The following is a 21,266-nucleotide window of genomic DNA, read 5'->3' on the forward strand; positions in this document are numbered from 1 at the left end:
GCAGATCACTGATTGGTTTTTGTTTAGAGTTGCTAAGGGTCCTTAAAAGGGAACCTATGGCTAGGCTGTGGACATTAAAGTGTTTTCATATTCTTCCCTAGCAGTATATTGGCTTTTAAACAAATCCTTACTGCCCTCTCAAGCTGCAGGCACAGTGGAGCAATTTATACTCAAAATTCACAGCAGAAACAGTGAGGTCATTCATGTTGTTCTCTCTCTGTTCCCCCACCTGAGAGTTTAGGAGGTTGCTAAGTCACTGATGGGTGGTAGGAGCAGGGGTAGAAAAGCTGTTGAGTTGGATGACTTCCTGGCTTCTGTTGTGATCTCTGATGATGAATTGCTTCTCTGTGCTTGAAGCTGCAGAGGTCAGAGCTGGTTTTAAAGTTCATTTAATTTTTGGTAATAATATGTAAATTCGTGAACGTATTTACATATTTTGGAAAACATTCTTTCAATAATCATTAAATGATTTCCCAATTCTTTAGGTTTAACTAGCGTTGATCTATGCTAGCATATGTTACACCATACCACCTGAAAGGTTACATTTGGCACGTAAAGGGAAAGCTTCCTCTGACAGAGAAGAAGTTGAGGTTCTTAGGTGGGTTTGCAGGAACAGATGCTACAGTAGTCCAAAGAATAGACACTAGGCATGCAGTGTTGTGTAAACAGATTCACTGTCATACAGCTTGTGATATGCAGCCATATAACTCAGTATTGTAATTAGGGTACAAAAATCTGGCGCATGTCCTGTGGCCTCACAGCCACTTGATAGTGTGAGTACACTTTCCTGCACCGCCCCTCCTTCTTGGGTCATGGTGCACCCTGGTATATGTAGTATCTGATGTAATTCCAGACACTGTCTCATGCGCGGTGGGGCCTGCACATCGGCATTCGGCTGGTGACGTCAGACACCAGCCGGGTGGAGGGCACATAAAGCTGACACATCCAGCTTCCATCTCACTGGGTGAGATGTATCCCAAGGGTGACCATCCAACCACACAACTATGCAAGGTAAAAAAACTTCTCCTGTGCGCAAATAGTGACTGTATCCCTTCTGCTTTTTCTCCTTTATTTTTGAGCCATTGACTATTAAGCAAATTCTAAACCGTCTTTAGCCATTTGACACGCTGACACTTTTGAAACAATGCATCATGATACTTTATTACTACCGACTTAAAGCCCTTCTTTTATTAGGGACTCAGTTGATCTGCAACAATGTAGATCAGTGATTTGACTAATTCACTGCCATTTATTTTGAAGAGTAAAAAACGGTTTATTTTTCTTAATATACACTATAGCGATAACATGGCTACAAAGTGTTTAGTTAACATAAGAACTGTTGCTCACTTTGGAGACTATTACAGTCCTAAAACCCCCCATTTATATTGATATTTACTATTTCAGCTTTCCATCGTGGCCTTGTTTGACAATTGGCGCTTTAAGCTGGCACCCTCGGTTGTTTTCATTTTATTTTAGCAACTTGAGCTGTAAGTATGCTTTAAAACCATACTGGGTGGTGTGTCACTAATGTTCCTTGGTGTCCACTTTGTTGAGCCCATTAATTAATGCATAATACCTATATATTCTAGCCTGGTCTCAGTGTGCCCTCTGCAGCTGCATGGCTCCCCCTTGTGTCCTCTACATCGTTTTGGCGGTCCCTGTTCTGGAGATATTGGGAGACCTTGTTGGGTAAGCAGTTGAGTGGCTACATCTGGCAAACACTAATTTTAATTGATTTCTTGATCTCCTGATATATGTATTTGTGCTTTATTTGATTCATTTTTGTATATTATGATGGTATATTTTGTGTTTTTTTAATAGTGACTATTTATCAAATCGCCCGAGGAAGCCCTAAGTGGTGAAACATGTCGGCATAAGCACCACGTTGTTAATGACTTTTGCGAAAATACCCTCCAGAACTGAACTAAAAGAAACAAGTTGCCTATTTTAAGTATTTTTGTCTACAGAAATATATTTGATGATGTATTAATAAAATATGTATTTTTACCATATACCTTCTGGCTTTACTGTGTTTATGGCACAGCTAAAATCCCATAAAAAAAAAATCTTCCTGCATATACTAGGGTACAAAAATATTGTATTACCTTACAAATCTTTAGGCTGGTCTAACAGTCCCTGTATATATATATATATATATATATATATATATATACACACATACACACACACAATACAACTACGTATAAAACAGTTTGTCTGGAGTCGCCTTTTAAAGCCTACGTTTAGTTATTTATTTATTACAGGTACTTATATAACACTGTCAATTTATGCAGTTCTTTACATATACAGTACTGTGCAAAAGTTTTAGGCAGGTGTGAAGAAATGCTGTAATTAAAGTGGTTGTAAAGGCTCAAGCACTCTATTGCTGAAGGTAAAAAAAACATTCAGCCCCCCACCCTACTAACACTTACATGAGCCCCATCAGGAACAGAAGCTCTCCTGGGTCTCTTCCAACTCATTGGCTGAGACAACAGTGGGAGCCATTGGCTCTGGCTACTGTCAATCACAGCCAGTGAGCCAGTGAAGAGAGAGCGTGGCCGAGCGGCGCGCCGTGTGTGAATGGACACACAGAACAGCGTCTCGAGCGCTAGCCTGCTCAGGTGCCCCCATAGCAAGCTGCTTGCAATGGGGGCAATCGGCAGGAGAAATGGGTCAGGAGAAGTGGCCGAGGACCAGAGAAGAGTGCAAAACCACTGCACAGAGCAGGCAAGTATGATGTTTGTTATTTAAAAAAAATTCTGCCTTGAATATTACTTTAAGAATGCTTTCAGAAGTAGGAAGTGTTAATAGTTAACTTTTATCAACTAACAAAATGTAATTAAGTAAATAAATCAACAGAAGAGAAATCCAAATCAAACAAATATATGGTGTGACCATCCTTTGCCTTCAAAACAGCATCAATTCTTCTAGGTGTGCTTGTACACAGTTTTTGAAGGAACTCGGCAGGTAGGTTGTTCCAAACATCTTGGCCAGATCTTTTATGGATGTCGGCTGCCTCAAATCCTTCTGTCTCTTCATGTATTCCCAAAGGCTCTGTGAAGACAAAACTATCACTTCCAGGGCTCCTTGTTCATCAAGTTTGTCTGGGATTACATGAAGAGGCAGAAGGACTGAGGTAGCCTACGTCCACAGAAGATCAGTGGTTAGATTCTTCAAGATGTTTCGAAAAACCTACTTGCCGAATTCCTTCAAAAACTGTGTGCAAGTGTACCTAGAAGAATTGATGCTGTTTTGAAGTCAAAGGGTAGTCACACCAAATATTGATTTGACTTATTTATTTTTTTCTGTTTGCGCACTTTACATTTTGTAAGTTGGTCAAATTAAGCAATTAAAATATGCATTTTTTTCAAAAAAGCATTCTTACTTTACAGCATTTCTTCACACCTGCCTAAAACGTTTGCACAGTAACGTATATTAAACTTTTTTTTTTTTTTTAAATCAGCTCAGCACAAGGGGCAGTACTTACTATGATTAGTAAGTGTCCCTTTTGCTGAAGGCTTCTGCTTTGGTTGAAATCCAAAGTCCCACCACGCCACAGCAGTAATATTCCGGTGGTGCGGGGGTTAACAGAGCTGAGGAACCTGTGACTCATCAAGAGTACTGACTATGCCCACCATTTCCCCCCATTCACAGAAGCCGTACTATAGCTTCCATGAATGAAAAGTTATCTGTGAATGGAGGAGGTGGACCTTTTATTCATTCATGAACCCTTCATCATGCTAGAGCAATAAACACAGGATAGACATTGAAAAAAAATCTATTGTGTTCAGGACCCAGAAATGTCAAAGGCTCTTTTTTAGGAAGAACTACATCAGCATTAACAATCTGTGTTGTGTTAATGTTGATGTAGCTCTTGCTAAGAAGCAGCCTTGGACGTTTCAGGGTCCTAAACGCAATAGATCTTTTCCATGCCTGTCCTGTGTACACTGCTCAAGCATGATAAAGGGTTAGTTTTTTTTACACCCCTCCTTCCACACACACAGGCAGGAAGATAAATATTGAGAGGTATTATACATGTGAGAGTTCCTTTGTAGTTTATTTGTTAAAATGCCCATGTGGGTTGTACTACACTGAGGAAACAACACAGAGGATGAAGGATAGATTATCAGAACACATGTCCTCATTGAGGGCAGACCAGCCGGAGCTCCCTGTTGCTAAACCTTTTGCTTCACACAGACATTTAATCTCACAGCTCAGATTAATGAATATCGATCACATTCGAGTGGTAACAGGGAGCTTCAGTTGAAACACAGGGAAGGTAAATGGATAGCAGAATTGAACTCAATACAACCCAAAGGGTTAAATGCTGATTTGGATTTGCTCCTATTTCTGTGAATTTTTTTTTGTCATTTTTCCATGTGAATTTTTTTACAGGTTACACTGTGGATGGAAAATAATGCCCCTTTTCTCTAAGGGAGGTCAGATGTAAACAGATCGCCTGTCTGTTTATATCTGACTGTCATCTGGTCCCTTAGACGGATGGGGAATGGATCCCCCATCCGTCTGTTTTTGGCAGACAGAATCGAATGTTGGTGGGTGTCATCAGATCTGCCACTCTATTGAAGGCAATGGATGGTCCAATCGGGTCTGCCTAAAAAAACTGTCAGGTGGATCCAATCGGTCTGCTCGTGTAAAAGGGGCCTAAGGTGGAGACACTGTGACATTTTATTGTTTATTGTATATTATTATGTAAACATTTTGTGTTAGTTTCACATTTAAAAATGTGCATGCTTTAATTGAGAAAGGACTGTGAATGGTTGAAACTGTTGTATACAACGCGTGATTTGAATTTAGTGGATTTTGCAATAAATTCAAGAAATCACTTGAGGTGCTGCAGAACTACAATCGTGGACTTTCACAGAAATCTTGTGCATTTTGTAATCCGATGGAGCCATCATTGATTTTGAAAATGTGACCAACCAAGTCCTTCAATTTCACCTTATATTGCTACAGAAAATACATTTTTGTGGCTCTTTTCTTTCCAGCTCATGCACATTTCTTTTTCAATTAAATTTCTCACACGCCCGATCACTCAAATTCGATGGCCGCACGAAAATCAGCCATTGTTGCAACTCACAAATGGAGCCAAATTCGAACGAGAATTCTTAGTTACGGGTTTTGAAAGAAAATTACTTTGAAATTCAACCCATGTATGGCCGGCTTAATTCTATAAAAGTTGACATTGGCCCTGTCCATCCCGCCTCTCAGGTCTTTCCATTGTTTTTTTTTTTATATGATTAACAATAGGGAGGCCTTACACAAAAATAGCAGTTATGAATTTTTCAGGAAAAATGACATTTCAGTTGCCTATATCTCTGAATTTACTTTGTTGTAATAGACCTCTGTATGTGCAATTATTCATTTTATGCTCAGTTTGTCACATCCAGGTCTGAAATATATTTTACTTAAAAATGCAAATATGCAAATACACTTCCATTTGAACACACCTGTTTTGACAGGTGCCTGGATACGATGATTTTGCAGAGATGAAGTCTATTTCCAAACAGCTCTGCAATACAAATGCTCTATATCCACACAAAGGAAGTTGGGCTGTGAAATAAAAATAAGCTTTTGTTGCTAATCACATCATGGCTTTCTATTAAATTGTCAGCACTTCCACATATGTCAGGTAACACAAGCGCTCTGAGCCTACACTTTGATCAAGTTCTGTCAAACTTCTAATTAGACAGTATCTGTCAAATTTTCTAAGGTTGCAAAAGAAAAAAAAAAGAAAAACGGCTACTTCAAAGCGGTGCCTCTAAACACTTTGCAGCGGAGGAAAAGTGATTTTCTCAGATTTTCATGTTCGGTTTATATTCCTGTGATAGTTTATCGGGAAAGTAAAAGCAGATGTATAAGAAGCCAAGTACCTCGTACGCGTAAGAAGCCTAAACGTCCTGAATAAAAATCATTAAAGAGCCAAGCTGATGAAAGTAATCCCAAGGAGGAACCAATTTCCGCAACTAGCAACATGTATACTTTGTATATTAAATTTAAGAAACATGCTTGGGAACTTGATTATGTTGAAAAGTTTTAAATCTGTGCAATTACAATGAACCGGAAAGCTTTGACATGCTACAAAACATTCCATTCAACAAATTCAACTCTCAATCTGTGTACTAAAATGGAATGCACTGTGATACAAGCAAATACAGTGCTTTGAAAAAGTATTCATACCCCTTGACATTTTCCACATTTTGTCACGTTACAACCAAAAACGTAAATGTATTTTATTGGGATTTTATGTGATGGATCAACACAAAGTGGCTCATAATTTTGAAGTGGAAGGAAAATGATAAATGGTTTTCAAATTTTTTTACAAATAAAAATCTGGAAAGTGTGGTGTGCATTTGTATTCAGCCCCCCTGAGTCAATACTGCAATTACAGCGGCAAGTCTTTTTGGGGATGTCTCTACCAGTTTTGCACATCTAGAGAGTGAAATTGTTGCCCATTCTTCTTTGCAAAATAGCTCAGCTCTGTCAGACTGGATGGAGAGCGTCTGTGAACAGCAATTTTCAAGTTTTGCCTCAGATTCTCAATTGGATTTATGACTGGGCCATTCTGACACATGAATATGCTTTGATCTAAACCAATCCATTGTAAACCTCCGCAGACTTTAACAGGTTTCTGCAGACTTTAACAGGTTTTCTTCTAAGATTGCCCAGTATTTGGTTCCATTCATCCTCCCATCAACTCTGACCAGCTTCACTTTCCCTGCTGAAGAAAAGCATCCCTATAACATGAAGATGGAACCACCATGTTTCACAGTTGGGATGGTGTGTTCAGGGTGACGTGCAGTGTTAGTTTTCTGCCACACATAGCGTTTTGCTTTTAAATCAAAACGTTAAATTCTGGTCTCATCGTAGTCTCAAAGTTGTCCCGTAGACAGATTCTCCCATCTGAGCTGTGGATCTCTGCAGCTCCTCCAGAGTTACCATGGGCCTCTTGGCTGCTTCTCTGATTAATGCTCTCCTTGCCCAGCCTGTCAGTTTAGGTGGACGGCCATGTCTTGGTAGGTTTGCAGTTGTGCCATACTCTTTCCATTTTCGGATGATGGATAGAACAGTGCTCTGTGAGATGTTCAAAGCTTGGGATATTTTTTTATAACCTAACCCTGCTTTCAACTTCTCCACAACTTTATCCCTAACCTGTCTTGTGTGTTCCTTGGCCTTCATGATGCAGTTTGTTCATGAAGGTTGTTTAACAAACATCTGAGGACTTCACAGAACAGCTGTATTCATAGTGAGATTAAATTAGACACAAGTGGACTATATTTACCATTTAGGTGACTTCTGAAGGAAATTGGTTACACTAGATTCCAGTTAGGGGTATCAGAGTAAAGGGGTATTAATACAAATGCACACCACACTTTTCCAGATATTTGTAAAAAATTTGGAAAACCATTGATCATTTTCCTTTCGCTTCACAATTATTTGCCACTTTGTGTTGGTCTATCGCATAAAATCCCAATAAAATACATTTACGTTTTTGGTTGTAACATAACAAAATGTGGAAGATTGTAAGGGGTATGAATACTTTTTCAAGGCAGTGTATGTACGCTGGACTTCTTTGGATTGGATATTCTCATATTAAGTTTTTATGTATAACTTCTTTAAAAGCAATTTTTAGCCCTTTTCCACATCCTATGCTTGGCTAATAGATTGATACTGTATATGTAAGGTTTAAGTGTATTTATAGTCTAAACTTTATTTTAGTTGTGGATTGTGTAATGAAATATCAGAACCCCTGTCAAGTTTTATTGTTGTTTGTACCATTTATAAGTAGAATAAAGTGGTTGTAAAGGCATAAAGACACAAGCTTTTTTACCTTCATGCATTCCATGAAACTTTCTGTGAGCAGCGCCCCCCCCCAATACTTACCTGGACCCCCTCTCGATCAAGGTAAAGCCTTGCCCCTCTGGTGACTCGCACTCCTGATTGACAGCAGTGTCTGCCGAAAGCCAATCACTGTCAATTACAGCTAGTGAGCCAATCAGGAGACAGAGGGGGAGGGGCTGAGCCACGGCTCCGTGTGTGCATGGTAACACAGAGCTGCCGCTCAGAAGCACAGCTGCTTGCTCTGGGGGTACCCGAGAAGAGGAAGGAGCAAGGAGCACTGTCAGGGGAGCTGAGACGAGGAGGATCCGGGCAAAACTATTACCAAACCAGGTAAGTATAAAAGGTTTATTATTAAAAAAAAAACAAGGTTTTATTTTTGCTTTAAATGAAAAGCAGGAGCTGGGGTGTTTAGCAGGGAGCCGTCCCTGCAGGGAGAGCACAGTGATTTTTGTTAGCGACTAGAGCCGCTGGCAATAATTGCATGCAAAAATCCGATATGCTGATTGTACCCAAGTTGATCGATGGATAGACTTGGGTAAAATGAGCAGAGCCACTGATAAGGCAGTATAGCCAGCCTTCCTGTACCGGGCTCATGCTTCATCAGTTCAAAAGGGCTCTTCTTGTGGCTCCCCCTGCAGTGCTTCTGGCTTCCCCTCTTCTCCCTACATCTGGCTGCTCTGCCTGGAATCAGTATCTGTGCCCCCACCCCAACTCTGATCATCCCCACCCCTGTGCCGTCCAGGCCCCCTTGTGTGCCCTGCCCCCCGGAGCGCTGCCAGCTTTCCTCCACTCCTGCAAGCTCCATTGAGGGGGGTAATTATGTCCTGTTTTCCAGCCCCTCGCTTTCCTGAATGAACGGCATTGATCGTTTCATTTATCACTAAAACATAGTAAACATAGCATTTTTTTTAATCAGATCTTTTTTATAAAATTTTAATCGTAAACACACCGCCGCTTGAGTGGCACTCTAGACAGAACAAACTAAGAAGGTTATTCAAACACACAGATAAATAATGTAATTCCAAACAGAGTCAGTAGTAGTAGTTTCCATAAGCATACGGACATCAATAAGCAGCAGACATTGGCTTGTTTGGCAGCAAAATAGAGAATACCACAATAGCGTAAAATTACATCCATCAATTCTTGTATATTTTTTCAAACAAAGAAGGTTCATTGGAACCCACATCTATCTAACAAATTACACCTAAATTAACTCGCACAAATAGACCAAAATACTTATCGGTTACATATATCGTATAGTGCAAAAGAATTCTCAAAGAGAGTAAGATCAATACCTTAAGTACACCTAATAATTCCATACTCTGAGGGAACAGACTGTTTTCCACTCCACAACCATGGGAGGGCTAAAGGACATCCATGTTTGGTCAATCACTTTCCGTTCGAAATATATTATTTTTAGCAAAAATATAATGGTATATTTTCTGGGGGGGGGGGGGGATGTTGGGTTCTAATTCAGAGGTAAATATATGCTATATTGGGAAGGGGAGTCACTTTTTAGTAATTCAGGTTGGTCATGAACCACCGAAAGCCTGCTAAGTGACCAAGGACTGATTGGTCCTACTAAACTGGTGACATCATCACTATGTTCACTTTGCTCTCTCCTCCTGTCTACAAGTTTACTATACAGCCACTTGCAAGCTCACTGAGCAGCACATTAAAAGGTTGATTTGCTCTTCTCGCTTTCCTAATCTGCCACCATGTAGTAGAAAACACAACACTAAAACACAGAAATATTAAGGTACTTAATAACAGCATTTCAAAAAAGTTATAAATTGATTTACATTTTAATGAGTGAAATAAGTATTTGATCCCCTATCAAATCAGCAAGATTTCTATACAAGTAACAAGCTGAGATTAGGAGCACCCTCAAAGGGAGTGCTTCTAATCTCAGCTTGTTATCTGTAGAAAAGACACCTGTCCACAAAAGCAATCAATCAGATTCCAATCTCTCCACCATGATCAAGACCTGTCCAAGGATGTCGGACAAGATTGTAGACCTACACAAGACTGAAATGTGCTACAAGGCCATTGCCAAGCAGCTTGGTGAGAGGGTGACAACAGTTGTTGCGATTATGTGCAAATGGAATAAACACAAAACCCCTGTCAATTTCCCTCGGTCTGGGGCTCCATGCAAGACCTCACCTCGTAGAGTTTCAATGATCATGAAAACGGTGAGGAATTAGCCCAGAACTACACGGGAAAATCTCGTCAATGATCTCAAGGCAGCTGGGACAATAGTCACCAAGAAAACAATTGGTAACACACTACGCTGTGAAGGACTGAAATCCTGCAGCGCCCGCAAGGTTCCTCTGCTTAAGAAAGCACATGTACAGGTCTGTCTGAAATTTACTAATGAACATCTGAATGATTTAGAGGAGAACTGGGTGAAAGTGTTGTGGTCAGATGAGCCCAAAATCTAACTCTTTGGCATAAACTCGGCTCGCTGTGTTTGGAGAAGGAGGAATGCTGTCTATGACCACAAGAACACCATCCCCATCGTCAAACATGGAGGTAGAAACATTATCCTTTGAGGGTGTTTTTCTAACGGGACAGGGTAACTTCACCGCAACAAAAGGGACGATGTACAGGGCCATGTACCGTCAAATCTTGGGTGAGAACCTCCTTCCTCAGCCAGGGCATTGAAAATGAGTCGTGGATGGGAATCCAGCATGACAATGACCTAAAAAACTCGACCAAGGCAACAAAGGAGTGGCTCAAGAAGAAGCACATTAAGGTCTGGGATCCTAATCCCATAGAAAATATGTGGAGGGAGCTGAAGGTTTCGAGTTACCGTCAGCTTTGAAACCTTAATGACTTGGAGAGGATTTGCAAAGAGGAGTGGAACAAAATCCCTTCTGAGATGTGTGCAACTCAGTTTTGTCTGCTGGCCAACTACAAGAAACATCTGACCTCTGTGATTGCCAACAAGTACTAAGTCATGTTTTGCGAAGGGATCAAATACTTATTTCACTCATTAAAATGCAAATCAATGTATAACTTTTTTTTAAATGTGTTTTTCTGGATATTTTTGTTATTCTGTGTCCCACTGTTAAAAAAAAAAAACTTCCATTAAAATTATAGACTGATCATTTCTTTGTCAGTGAGCAAACATACAAAATCAACAGGGGATCAAATACTTTTTTCCCCTCACTGTATGTAAATACAAAAAAAAAAAAAAGAGTCCGGTGTTCTAAAATTTCATCGGACCCGTGAAAATTCCGGACCCTCGTCACTTCCGGTGACACTACGTCACCACCAGCTGGTGCGAGCCCCGGTGCGCATGCGCACAAGACATTTTCCAGGTCCGATGAAATTTTAAGACTTAGCGAACAGCTGACTGAGAGGAGGCGGGGCTGAGGCAACGGGTTTGTGCGGTCCACCAACTCCACTTCCGGGTCTATGCGTTCCAGACATAGATCTTTTTTTTGTTGTTTTCTTTTCCCGGAAGCATAGACCCGGAAGTGGAGTTGGTGGACCGTACATACCCGGTGCCTCAGCCCCGCCTCCTCTCAGTGAGCTGTTCGCTAAGTCATAAAATTTCATCGGACCTGGAAAATGTCTTGTGCGCATGCGCACCGGGGCTCGCACCAGCTGGTGGTGACGTAGCGTCACCGGAAGTGACGAGGGTCCAGGATTTTCACGGGTCCGTTGAAATTTTAGAACACCGGCACTAAACTAAAGTATTTTGAAATGGATAGTTCCTTTAAAAACAGACTTCAAAAACGTGACAGCTTACCAACCAAGATAACCATTACACTCAGCCAACCTCCTTCCTAAACAATTACTGTTGTGGTATTACCCTTTCACAAGGGTTCACTTTCATGAGTCAACAAGCAAAATCCCCTTTTGTTTCCAAAGATCTAAACAATTCTTCAAAAAGCAAGACTTCAGTAATCCAGGGTGTAGATCGTTTTACTACAGATGACACGACAGTGCAATACAAGTGATTAGAGATTCGTACTCACCTCGACATGTTGGCAGGTCTGAATAAGCTTGGCTAGCAGCATTTCCATTTCTGTGTTTCTTTTGATGAGGCTGGTGAGGTTGCATTCCAAGCTTTGCTGCAGAAGACAGAAGCAAAACAGAGAAACTGTTGACATGTTGGAATAAAGACATAATACATCAAGTGAGCACGCACCAAGAAAATATATCTCTAGAATATGGGGATAGGAAATTAGACCAGACAATAATTGCAGTGCCATGGCTTTGAGGGAAAGTTCACGTCTAGAGAGAGAAAAGACCATTGTAAAACCAATAAATTCAGTATTATTAGTGAAGTTGTTAAAGGCTCCATTTATACCAAGGCAGTAATACTTTTCCTGTATCATAATTTAATATTACATGTAACATTATTATTGAATTAGGGAGATTCCTTACATAAAAGGAGAACTCACAAGATGTTTCCGAGGATTTAGTAACATCCTTCAATCAATCACAGCCTTTATATCAAAATAATCCTACACAAAAGGATAAAAACTATAAAATTCCAAAATGTAAAAAATTTTAGAATTTTCTATGCCTAGTCAACTTTAGATTAAGGATTGTGTTCTAAACAGACCTAAAGCAAAGGAAGTAATTTGCATGCCCCTGCATGCTCTTCTCCTTTTTAAGGACCATTATATTTTAGATATAGGTAGAGATTTAGTCAGACTTAGTCAGCCTCTCGTTTGTGATACAATGCGGATACTCTAAGGGTCCATGTACACTGCAACTTGTAAACGGCCATTTAGGAGCAGTTGGGCGTTTTTTTCAGAAACCCCTGAACCCACCTCTATGTTATCTTATCTGTTCATGTACACAGGGTCGTTTACAGTCATTTGCAGGCAGTTGAGTTCAGGGACGTTTTTTGGAAAGCAATTATTTGCGTTCGAACGTGTGTTTCCCAGCGTTTCAAACGAAAAAACGCGACCGAACGCGATGACCTGTGTTTAGCGCGCGCGTTTTTCCATTTTAAAGGGGAATGATTTTTTTTTTTACCTCTAGAAACGGTTCTAAACGCAAAAGCCCGCTAAACGCGGGTGCAAACACGACACAACGGACGTTTTAAACGTCCTAAAAATTCCAGCATTCAAGGGACTTTTAACAACGTCCTGTGTACATGAAGCCTAAAGGCAGGTCATAGATGGTCGAAGTTTCTTTCTTGCAAACCTCAGGATTCAGGAAAGAAATTTGCATGATTCCCCCATCAACACCAACACTGCTGACAGGGGAAACCCTCCTGCTGAGCCACTTGGTCAACTTGTTACATTCAGCCAGCCCACACACGGTTCGAATCTTGGCCAGATCCTGCTGAACCGGCCGAGATTCGAACTGTCTATGGCCAGCCTAAATCTAGTCATACATTTATAGATTTTTTTTTTCTTGTTCACCCTACAAGCAGAATAAAAGAAACTTAACAGATTCTATCATCCTTTAAACTGAAACTTTACTCTCCGAATCAACATTGATTATTTGTAATCCTTGTGCTTCTAGCATTAGTAAATAGATGAAAGTATATCATATTTACTTGTTTTAAGCTTTTTTTTTTTTTACATTTCTTTAGTTACTTCCTGGTTTCTTGCCTAGGCAAATGAGGTCATACAACCAAGGAAACTTCAGGAGGGGGGGTTCTCAGCTAAGCACACCCTCCTGCCTGCATGCTGGAGTTAAGAGCAGATGGATTCCAGGAAGCAAATGCCATTGCCACTGGGAGAAATGCTAGGGGGTTGTTTTTCAAAGTAGTAGTTTTTTCAGCAAAATAAAGCATGGAGACATGGATATAAGGGGGAGTTTTTAATTTTATATTAAAAATGAAATAGTGTTTTTGGTTTGTATCTATATCTAGAAATTAAAATAGAAGTATGGGTTTGGTTTTTGTTTTCAGAATCATACTTACCTAGGTGGATGCAACATCAGTATGATCTTGCATCTGTCCCCTGCCAACTCTAAGACTGAGAACCAAGTGATCAAACATTGCCTATCGCTTGGTTTTCAGGGCTCCCTGAGCAGAGAACTGCTGTCAGTCACCACTTTCTGCTCTACCCCCCCCCCCCCTGCTCACTGGAGCACTGGGCTTTTAAGAGGGTTGGGACGGCTCGCTAATATGCTGATTCAGGTTCCAGTCCAGGCATTTGGGTGGATCCTGACTTCATTATCGCGATCTTGCCCGAGTCTGGACCGGCTCTGCCCACTGTCTGCTGAAAACGGGTCACAGGAGTACAGAACTGACTTTCTCAGTACTGAGACCCCCTACTGAGGAAGTCGTGTCGCGAAAGCGTAAGACGCCACGCGTATAGGGGGAGGAGACCTGGACGGAAGAGCAGCGACCCACCAGCACGGCTCCCGACAGCTACTGTTTTTGGCGTGTACGCTCCGCACAAGCCCATTGTGCCGATTCATGTGAGTGCAATTCTACTTTGAATGTGAATCAATTAAAGGATAATAGCAGTGTACACTTAGATGCCTCATTATCTTTATTCACATATCATGTCCATGGGATGGTGAGAGATCGAATCAGGAAGTGGTCATATTGAGGATTCAATGCTGGTTTAATGCTTCAGTGAGGTCGATTCAGGAAGTGGCATTCCTTATACTGGTCATATTGAGGATTCAATGCTGGTTGAAATGCTTCAGTGAGGTGAGAGGCCATCTGGTGGCTAAACGGTGGTGGTGTCACTTGCACTTTGATATGAAACATCTATCAAGCACTTTATTGAATTTTAATCCACGGTTATATTTATATTTTAGTGGACTCTTATGCACTTTACTTTGAATACACCTTATGGACATTATTTATTGCACTTAAGAGGAATATATATTGAACTTAAAACGAGTTTGTTGATTTATATGATGCACATTGTCACTTTATTTGATTTTATATAGCGCTGTATACATATCTATTTATAGTTCATTTCTCCCATTAATGAAGGAGGTTTTATATAGCTGCTGCATTTTCTTTATGTGTCCCAAATTATTGGGTCTTAACACTACACCACTTTATATTTAATTGCGCTGATTTACTTTTTTGCACAGGAGTACAGAACTAACTACACTCCTGTGATTCACAGGAGAAGTAAGTACTGCCAAATGAGCTTTGGCTGTATTCCTCCTTTAACTTGGTTGCTCTCCTTTGATATTTTAAACACACCACTAAAAGCTTTTTGTTATATATGTTTGATAAGTGCAAAAAATACCTGTTGATCCTGCCAGAAATCTAGTGCTGTCTTTTGTTCTTTGCGCTCTGAATTATTATCTCAAACTATGTTATCAGCCCTGCCCCAGATCCTTTGATATGGAGATGAGGAATTAGGAAGATGTCCTATAGTTCTAATATGCTTCCTATCCTAGGATAGTGAGTGAGCAGAAAGTATATTACTGTGAGGATCACCAGTTAAAAAAGAAAGAAAGGAAAAAAAAAGAAAAAGGAGCCACTATTATCTTAGGAGCAGCCACCATATGGAAGGACTGGTAATCTACTCAGTGTTGCAATATAATGTATTACATTTTGCACTTACTTGACCTCCCTACATGGGAACCTCGTGTTTTTCCCCAAGAAAGATACAAGTTTCTGGAGCTTTTTAGGGAACTAGTAGAGTCTAATTTAAATATATACCCTCTTTAAACTCGTCTGTGCTGTGTTCTTAACCCAATATCAATACAAAATAACTAATTTCTTTTTAAAGTCTTCACATTCAAATGATCTCAGTGGCCAGAGTCTCAAAAGACAAAGGCGGAACACCCACATAAGCCAAGCAGCAAATTACATTTGGAATGTTCACTATGCAGGACATGTGGATGTATTTCTTTTTGATATTTTTCAGACAGGCCATAAAATATAATGAGACTCCCAGTAATACATGCTATAAGTTTACACACGGCTTCTTGATCTTGTCACAGGAATATGTAAAATACAATGTCATTTTTATGACCGGGACAAAGGTATTAACCAACAATTCAATCACGCAATTGTCTCCTGCTTTCATCTCGACCTTTTCATGAGAGATAAGACATAACCTCCAACAAAGAAATATGAATACGTTTGTCCATATTTCTCAAAGCTAGAGCAGTACCTGCTACTAAACTCATTGCAGTGCTTGTTTAAAGAAAGATTTAATATGGCCACTGAGTGGACATTGGCTACAGTCCTCAATCATGGACACTTTTTTTTTTTTCTGTTGTCAGGTCAGAGGTAAAAATTAGAGTCACCTATCTATGTGAGGCAACCAAGGAGTTCCCAGTTGGAAAATGCATGCAGAACCCAAAAGAGTCAAAATCTGATCCGGCTGCTAAAACTATGAGATCGACCTGTGGCCAGGCTTGGACATTTAAGTATGTCCTTATAGCGGAGTTCCAGTCTGGGGAAAAAAATACTGTAGCTGCTAATTTTTAATATAAGGACACCAACCTGTCCAGGGATCCCGCAATGTTGGCACCCCAAGCCGATCTTACCATCTGCTTCAGGTGCAGGCACTGGCATTGCAAGTAAGGGAAACCGGCATCAAAGCCTTCAGAAAGTTCAGCGGAACTCGTCTGAATGGTCCCGCCATCTTCTTGGACACACACAGGTCCCAGAAGGCAGCAGGGGGGAAAGAGGAGGGGACAGGCATGACGTAGATCGCCGTGCGGTGATTCTACCCAAAGCGGGAGCGGGTACCTGTCAAAACCAGGTACCTGCTCCCCCTTCCCCCCCAAAAGGTGCTAAATGTGGAAGTGGGGAGGGTGTAAACAAGCATAGCTTCCCCTTTTGGGTAAAGAGGTTCTTTACCCTAAAAAAAAAAAAAAACGTAAGTCAGCTGCTACAAATACTGCAGCTGCTGACTTTTAATAAAAGGACACTTAGCTGTCCAGGGAACCAGTGCCATCCCCACCTGGGACAGTGCCATCTTAAGAGCATTATAGGCCCCCGGGCAATGCAGTGCACTGGGGCCCGCCTACACAATCACCCATGAGAATAAAAATGCAAATTGTCGATAATGCAATATTTATTGGTACAGCAGTGCCAGGCTAATGACAGCTTCCAAGTTGGGCGGCTGGGTCCGGTGAACACACACGGACAGAAGTCAGACTCGACTGTCCTGTGTATGCCTGTTCCCATGGAAGCGGACAGGCATTCCTGCAGTTGGGCTCCCCCTCCATGGCCCAAGTGGCCTGACAGCAGCGCAGGGCCGGCAGGAGCTTGCCACCTGCTAAGTTCGTTGGCGGGATGCACATGGGAATCGGGAATAATGCTTGACTGGGTCGCTGGGGCCCCCCGGGCAAGTGGGGCCCTCGGGCAATTGCCCAGCGTGCCCATTCAGTAAGATGGCCATGACCTGGGCTAGTTCTTTACTGCTCTTCGGTTCCCTGGCATGTTAACTAAAAGAAGCCGACTGTCATTCCTGGTGCTTCCCAGCCAGCTTCCAAAGGACGGGGGGAAGGGGTGCGATTTCTGCTCAGATTGTTTAGGTGATCTGGCTGGAAGTGGGAGTGGGTACCTGTTAAAACCAGGTACCCACTCCCCTAAAAACATTATTTTTTGCTAAATGTGGAAGGGGGGTGGTGGAGATTACATATGGCTCCTGCCGCAATCAAGCACAGTTAATAGGAAGGGAGCAGGAGGGCAGGGCCGAGCCGAGCCATGCTCTGTATGTCTTATGGACACACAGAATAGGGCACGGGAATGAGCATGCACAAGTGCCGTCTTAGTAAGCGGTTTCCTATGGGGACACTCGGCAGGGTGGAGGAGCCAAAAGCACTGGTGGAGGACCTGAGAAGAGCTCCTCATTGAGGACTTATGCACAAGGCCGTACAATGTAGACATCAATTAACAAATGAGGCTGTAAGCAGTTATGAGCTGGGGTTTGCACAGTGTGTGTTCGGAGCATACACCCATGAGTGTATGGATCACTTTACACAGCCCCTAGTGCATAACCGTATACAGCCCGTATCGTCATATTGATGTCTGGGTGGCTGTATGTAGCAGCTGCGGTTCCCTGGAAAGTTTTTATGTAGGCTTTGTACATTTGTGTGCATGAGCCCTGAATGACTTCAGTGCTACTGCTGTGAAAAATAAGGAAGAATATCTCCACAGTGCCTACAGCTACAGGGTTCAGGGAGGGCTTTCTTTAAAGCTGAATTTCAGCCTTACCTTCAGTATTGAACAGTTTTACAGGCTCCACATCTATACAGTTAGTCCCCTAAATACGAACCTTTAAGTTGCGAACTGTCAAAGATACGAACATACGTTTGCATTTCCAATCGTGTGAGTTAGTTAACATTTCTGGCGGTTGTGGTTCTGTGTACTTGCTCTATACAGTACTGTATCTATATTTCAACTAGAGGTGCACCAAATAAAAATGTTGGTGCCAAAACCGGAAATGCAGGATGCACCTGGCTGAAAACTGAAAATGTCCATTTTTTAAAAGTGTTTACATTTTTATATATAATTGTATTATATTGGCCTTTTTAACCACTTCCATACCGAGTCACAGTAATATGACGTCGGCATGGTGGTTGTACGGATCCGGGCGGGCGTCATATGACGTCCGCCCGCTCTAGCTGCTACTGCGCGCCCCCGGGGGCGCGCAGCGCAGCGATCGGGGGTGAGGCTCGTCCCTCGGACATAGCCCATCCCTGATCAAGGTAAACAGCCAATAGAAATTGGCTGTTTACCACGTGATCGGCTGTGTCAATCACAGCCGATCACATGAGCGGCTCCAGCACGAGCCGCTCGTTCTCTCTGCAATGCGCGCCCCCCGGGGGCGCGCAGAGCAGCGATCGGGGACGAGGCTCGTCCCTCGGACAGAGTCGATCCCCGATCTAGGTAAAGAGCCAATGAAATTGGCTCTTGACAATGAAATTGGCTCTTTACCATGTGACCGGCTGTGTCCAATCACAGCCGGTCACAAATGTCAACAGAGAACACGGTAACTAGCTGTCACCGTGTTCTCCTCCTCACACACTGATCCTGTGTGAGGAGGAGAGTGTGGTAACAGCTAGTTACCAAGTACAGTGCACCCCAAACACACTGATTGCCCCCCCCCCATAAAGAGCACCTGTCACTAGCCCATCAAAGTACCCGAGTACCTGTCACCAGCCCATCAGGTACTCAGATGACAGGTACTCGGGTACTCTGATGGGCTGATGACAGGTATTCAGGTACTCTGATGACAGGTACTCGGGTACTTTGATGACAGGTACCCGGGTACTCTGATGACAGGTACCCGGGTACTCTGATGACAGGTACCCGGGTACTCTGATGACAGGTACCCGGGTACTCTGATGACGGGTACTCGGGTACTCTGATGACGGGTACTCGGGTACTCTGATGACGGGTACTCGGGTACTCTGATGACGGGTACTCGGGTACTCTGATGACGGGTACCCGGGTACTCTGATGACAGGTACCCGGGTACTCTGATGACAGGTACTCGGGTACTCTGATGACAGGTACTTGGGTACTCTGATGACGGGTACTCGGATACTCTGATGACGGGTACTCGGGTACTCTGATGACAGGTACTCGGGTACTCTGATGACAGGTACCAGGGTACTCTGATGACAGGTACTTGGGTACTCTGATGACAGATACTCGGGTACTCTGATGACAGGTATGCAGGTACTCTGATGACAGGTACTCGGGTACTCTGATGACAGGTACTCTGATGACAGGTACTCGGGTACTCTGATGACGGATACTCGGGTACTCTGATGGTGGATACTCGGGTACTTTGAGTACCTGTCAACGGAGCACCCGTCATCAGAGTACCTGAGTACCTGTCACCTACCCATCAGAGTACCCGAGTACCTTCCACCTGCTCATCAGAGTACCTGACGCCTGAAGTACCCGAGTACTTGCCGCCTGCTCATCAGTACCCATCACTACTCATCAGTACTCATCAGTACCTATCACGTATCAGTATCACCTATCAGTATCAGTACTACTCATCAGTACCTATCACCTGCCTGTCACCTGCCCATCAGAGTACCCGAGTACCTGTCACCTGCCTATCGGAGTACCCGAGTACCTGCCACCTGCTCATCAGTACCAGAGTACCTGTCACCTGCCCAACAAAGTACCCGAGTACCTGTCGCCCTTCATACAGCCACCATGTCTAAGTCCAAAAAGGTTTATATACGTCCTCCGTTTAAACCTAAATACCGGTGTTATGGCAGCAGATAGCTGCCATAACCCTGGTATTTTTTTAAACGGTGGACGGTTGGCTTTCCGATAAGGGTGGTCCCAGCGGCGGATTCGCCGTGGGATCACCCTTCCAGGATGGCGGAAGAGGTGCCCCCCCCCTCCCGCCGCGTTTGGTCCTTTTCCCCGCTTACCGGACCCGCCGACAGCGGGGAAAACGATCCGGTCCCGGATCCTCACAGACAGAATGTCGAGTGAGGGCAAGCTTGCCCTCACTTGACTCTATGGTCTTGGAGGACCGGAGCTACGGAAAATGCTGTTGCCTAGCAACCGGTTTAAAGGTCCTTTTTTTTTTTTTTTCATTTTATATAATAATTTTTTTTTTTTTTTTCTATCTTTTAGTGTACTTGTGAGATCTGAGGACTTTTTGACCCCAGATCTCCCAAAAAAGAGGTCCTGTCGTGCCTTTTTCTATTACAAGTAATGTTTACATTTCTTGTAATAGAAATAAAAATTATCCTTTTTTTTTTTTTTGTTAAACGGTGTAAAAATAAAAAATAAAATAAATAGTAAAAAAAAAAAAAAAAAAAATTAAAGCACCCTGTCCCCGTTAGCTCGCGCGCAGGAGCGACGCATACGGAAACCCCGCCCACATATGTAAACGGTGTTCAAACCACACATGTGAGGTATCGCCGCGATCGTTAGAGCAAGGGGAATAATTTGAGCCCTAGACCTCCTCTGTAACTCAAAGATGGCAACCTGTAGAAATTTTTAAATTGTCGCCTATTGGGATTTTTAAGTACCAAAGTTTGTCGCCATTCCGTGAGCGTGCGCAATTTTGAAACATGACATGTTGGGTATCTATTTACTCGGCGTAACATTATCTTTCACATTATGGAAAAAAATTGGGCTAACTTTACAGGTTTCTTATTTTTTAATTAAAAAAAGGGAATTTTTCCAAAAAAATTGCGTTTGGAAGACCGCTGCGCAAATACGGTGTGATAAAAAATATTGCAATAATCTCCATTTTAATCTCTAGGGTCTCTGCTAAAAAATATATATAATGTTTGGGGGTTCTAAGCAGTTTTCTAGCAAAACAACTGATTTTAGCTTGTAAACACCAAATGTCAAAAATAGGCCTAGGCAAGTGGCTAGGATGCATGATGATGCTCCTTGGATGTTAGGCCCCTCTATATGGCTAGGCTGTGAAAAAGTCTCACACATGTGGTATTGTCATACTCAGGAGGAGTGGCAGAATGTATTTTTGGGTGTAATTTTTGCTGTGTAC

The 21,266-nt window shown here is 42.3% G+C and overlaps 1 protein-coding gene across 4 annotated transcripts in view; it reads right to left on the reverse strand.

Moving 5' to 3' along the window:
- The window catches only part of MID1 (midline 1), a 726,570-nt gene that overhangs the window by 124,042 nt on the left and 581,262 nt on the right, over positions 1 to 21,266 (reverse strand). For all 4 annotated transcript variants that reach the window (XM_082245438.1, XM_082245439.1, XM_082245436.1 and 1 more), the window contains exon 3: positions 11,847 to 11,942. In XM_082245438.1, the coding sequence (XP_082101564.1) occupies positions 11,847 to 11,942 (96 nt within the window). The remainder of the gene's footprint in view (positions 1 to 11,846; positions 11,943 to 21,266) is intronic.

Source organism: Pelophylax lessonae (genome assembly GCF_965119305.1).
Source record: "Pelophylax lessonae genome assembly, chromosome: 2".
In the NCBI taxonomy this organism is placed as follows: Eukaryota; Metazoa; Chordata; class Amphibia; order Anura; family Ranidae; genus Pelophylax; species Pelophylax lessonae.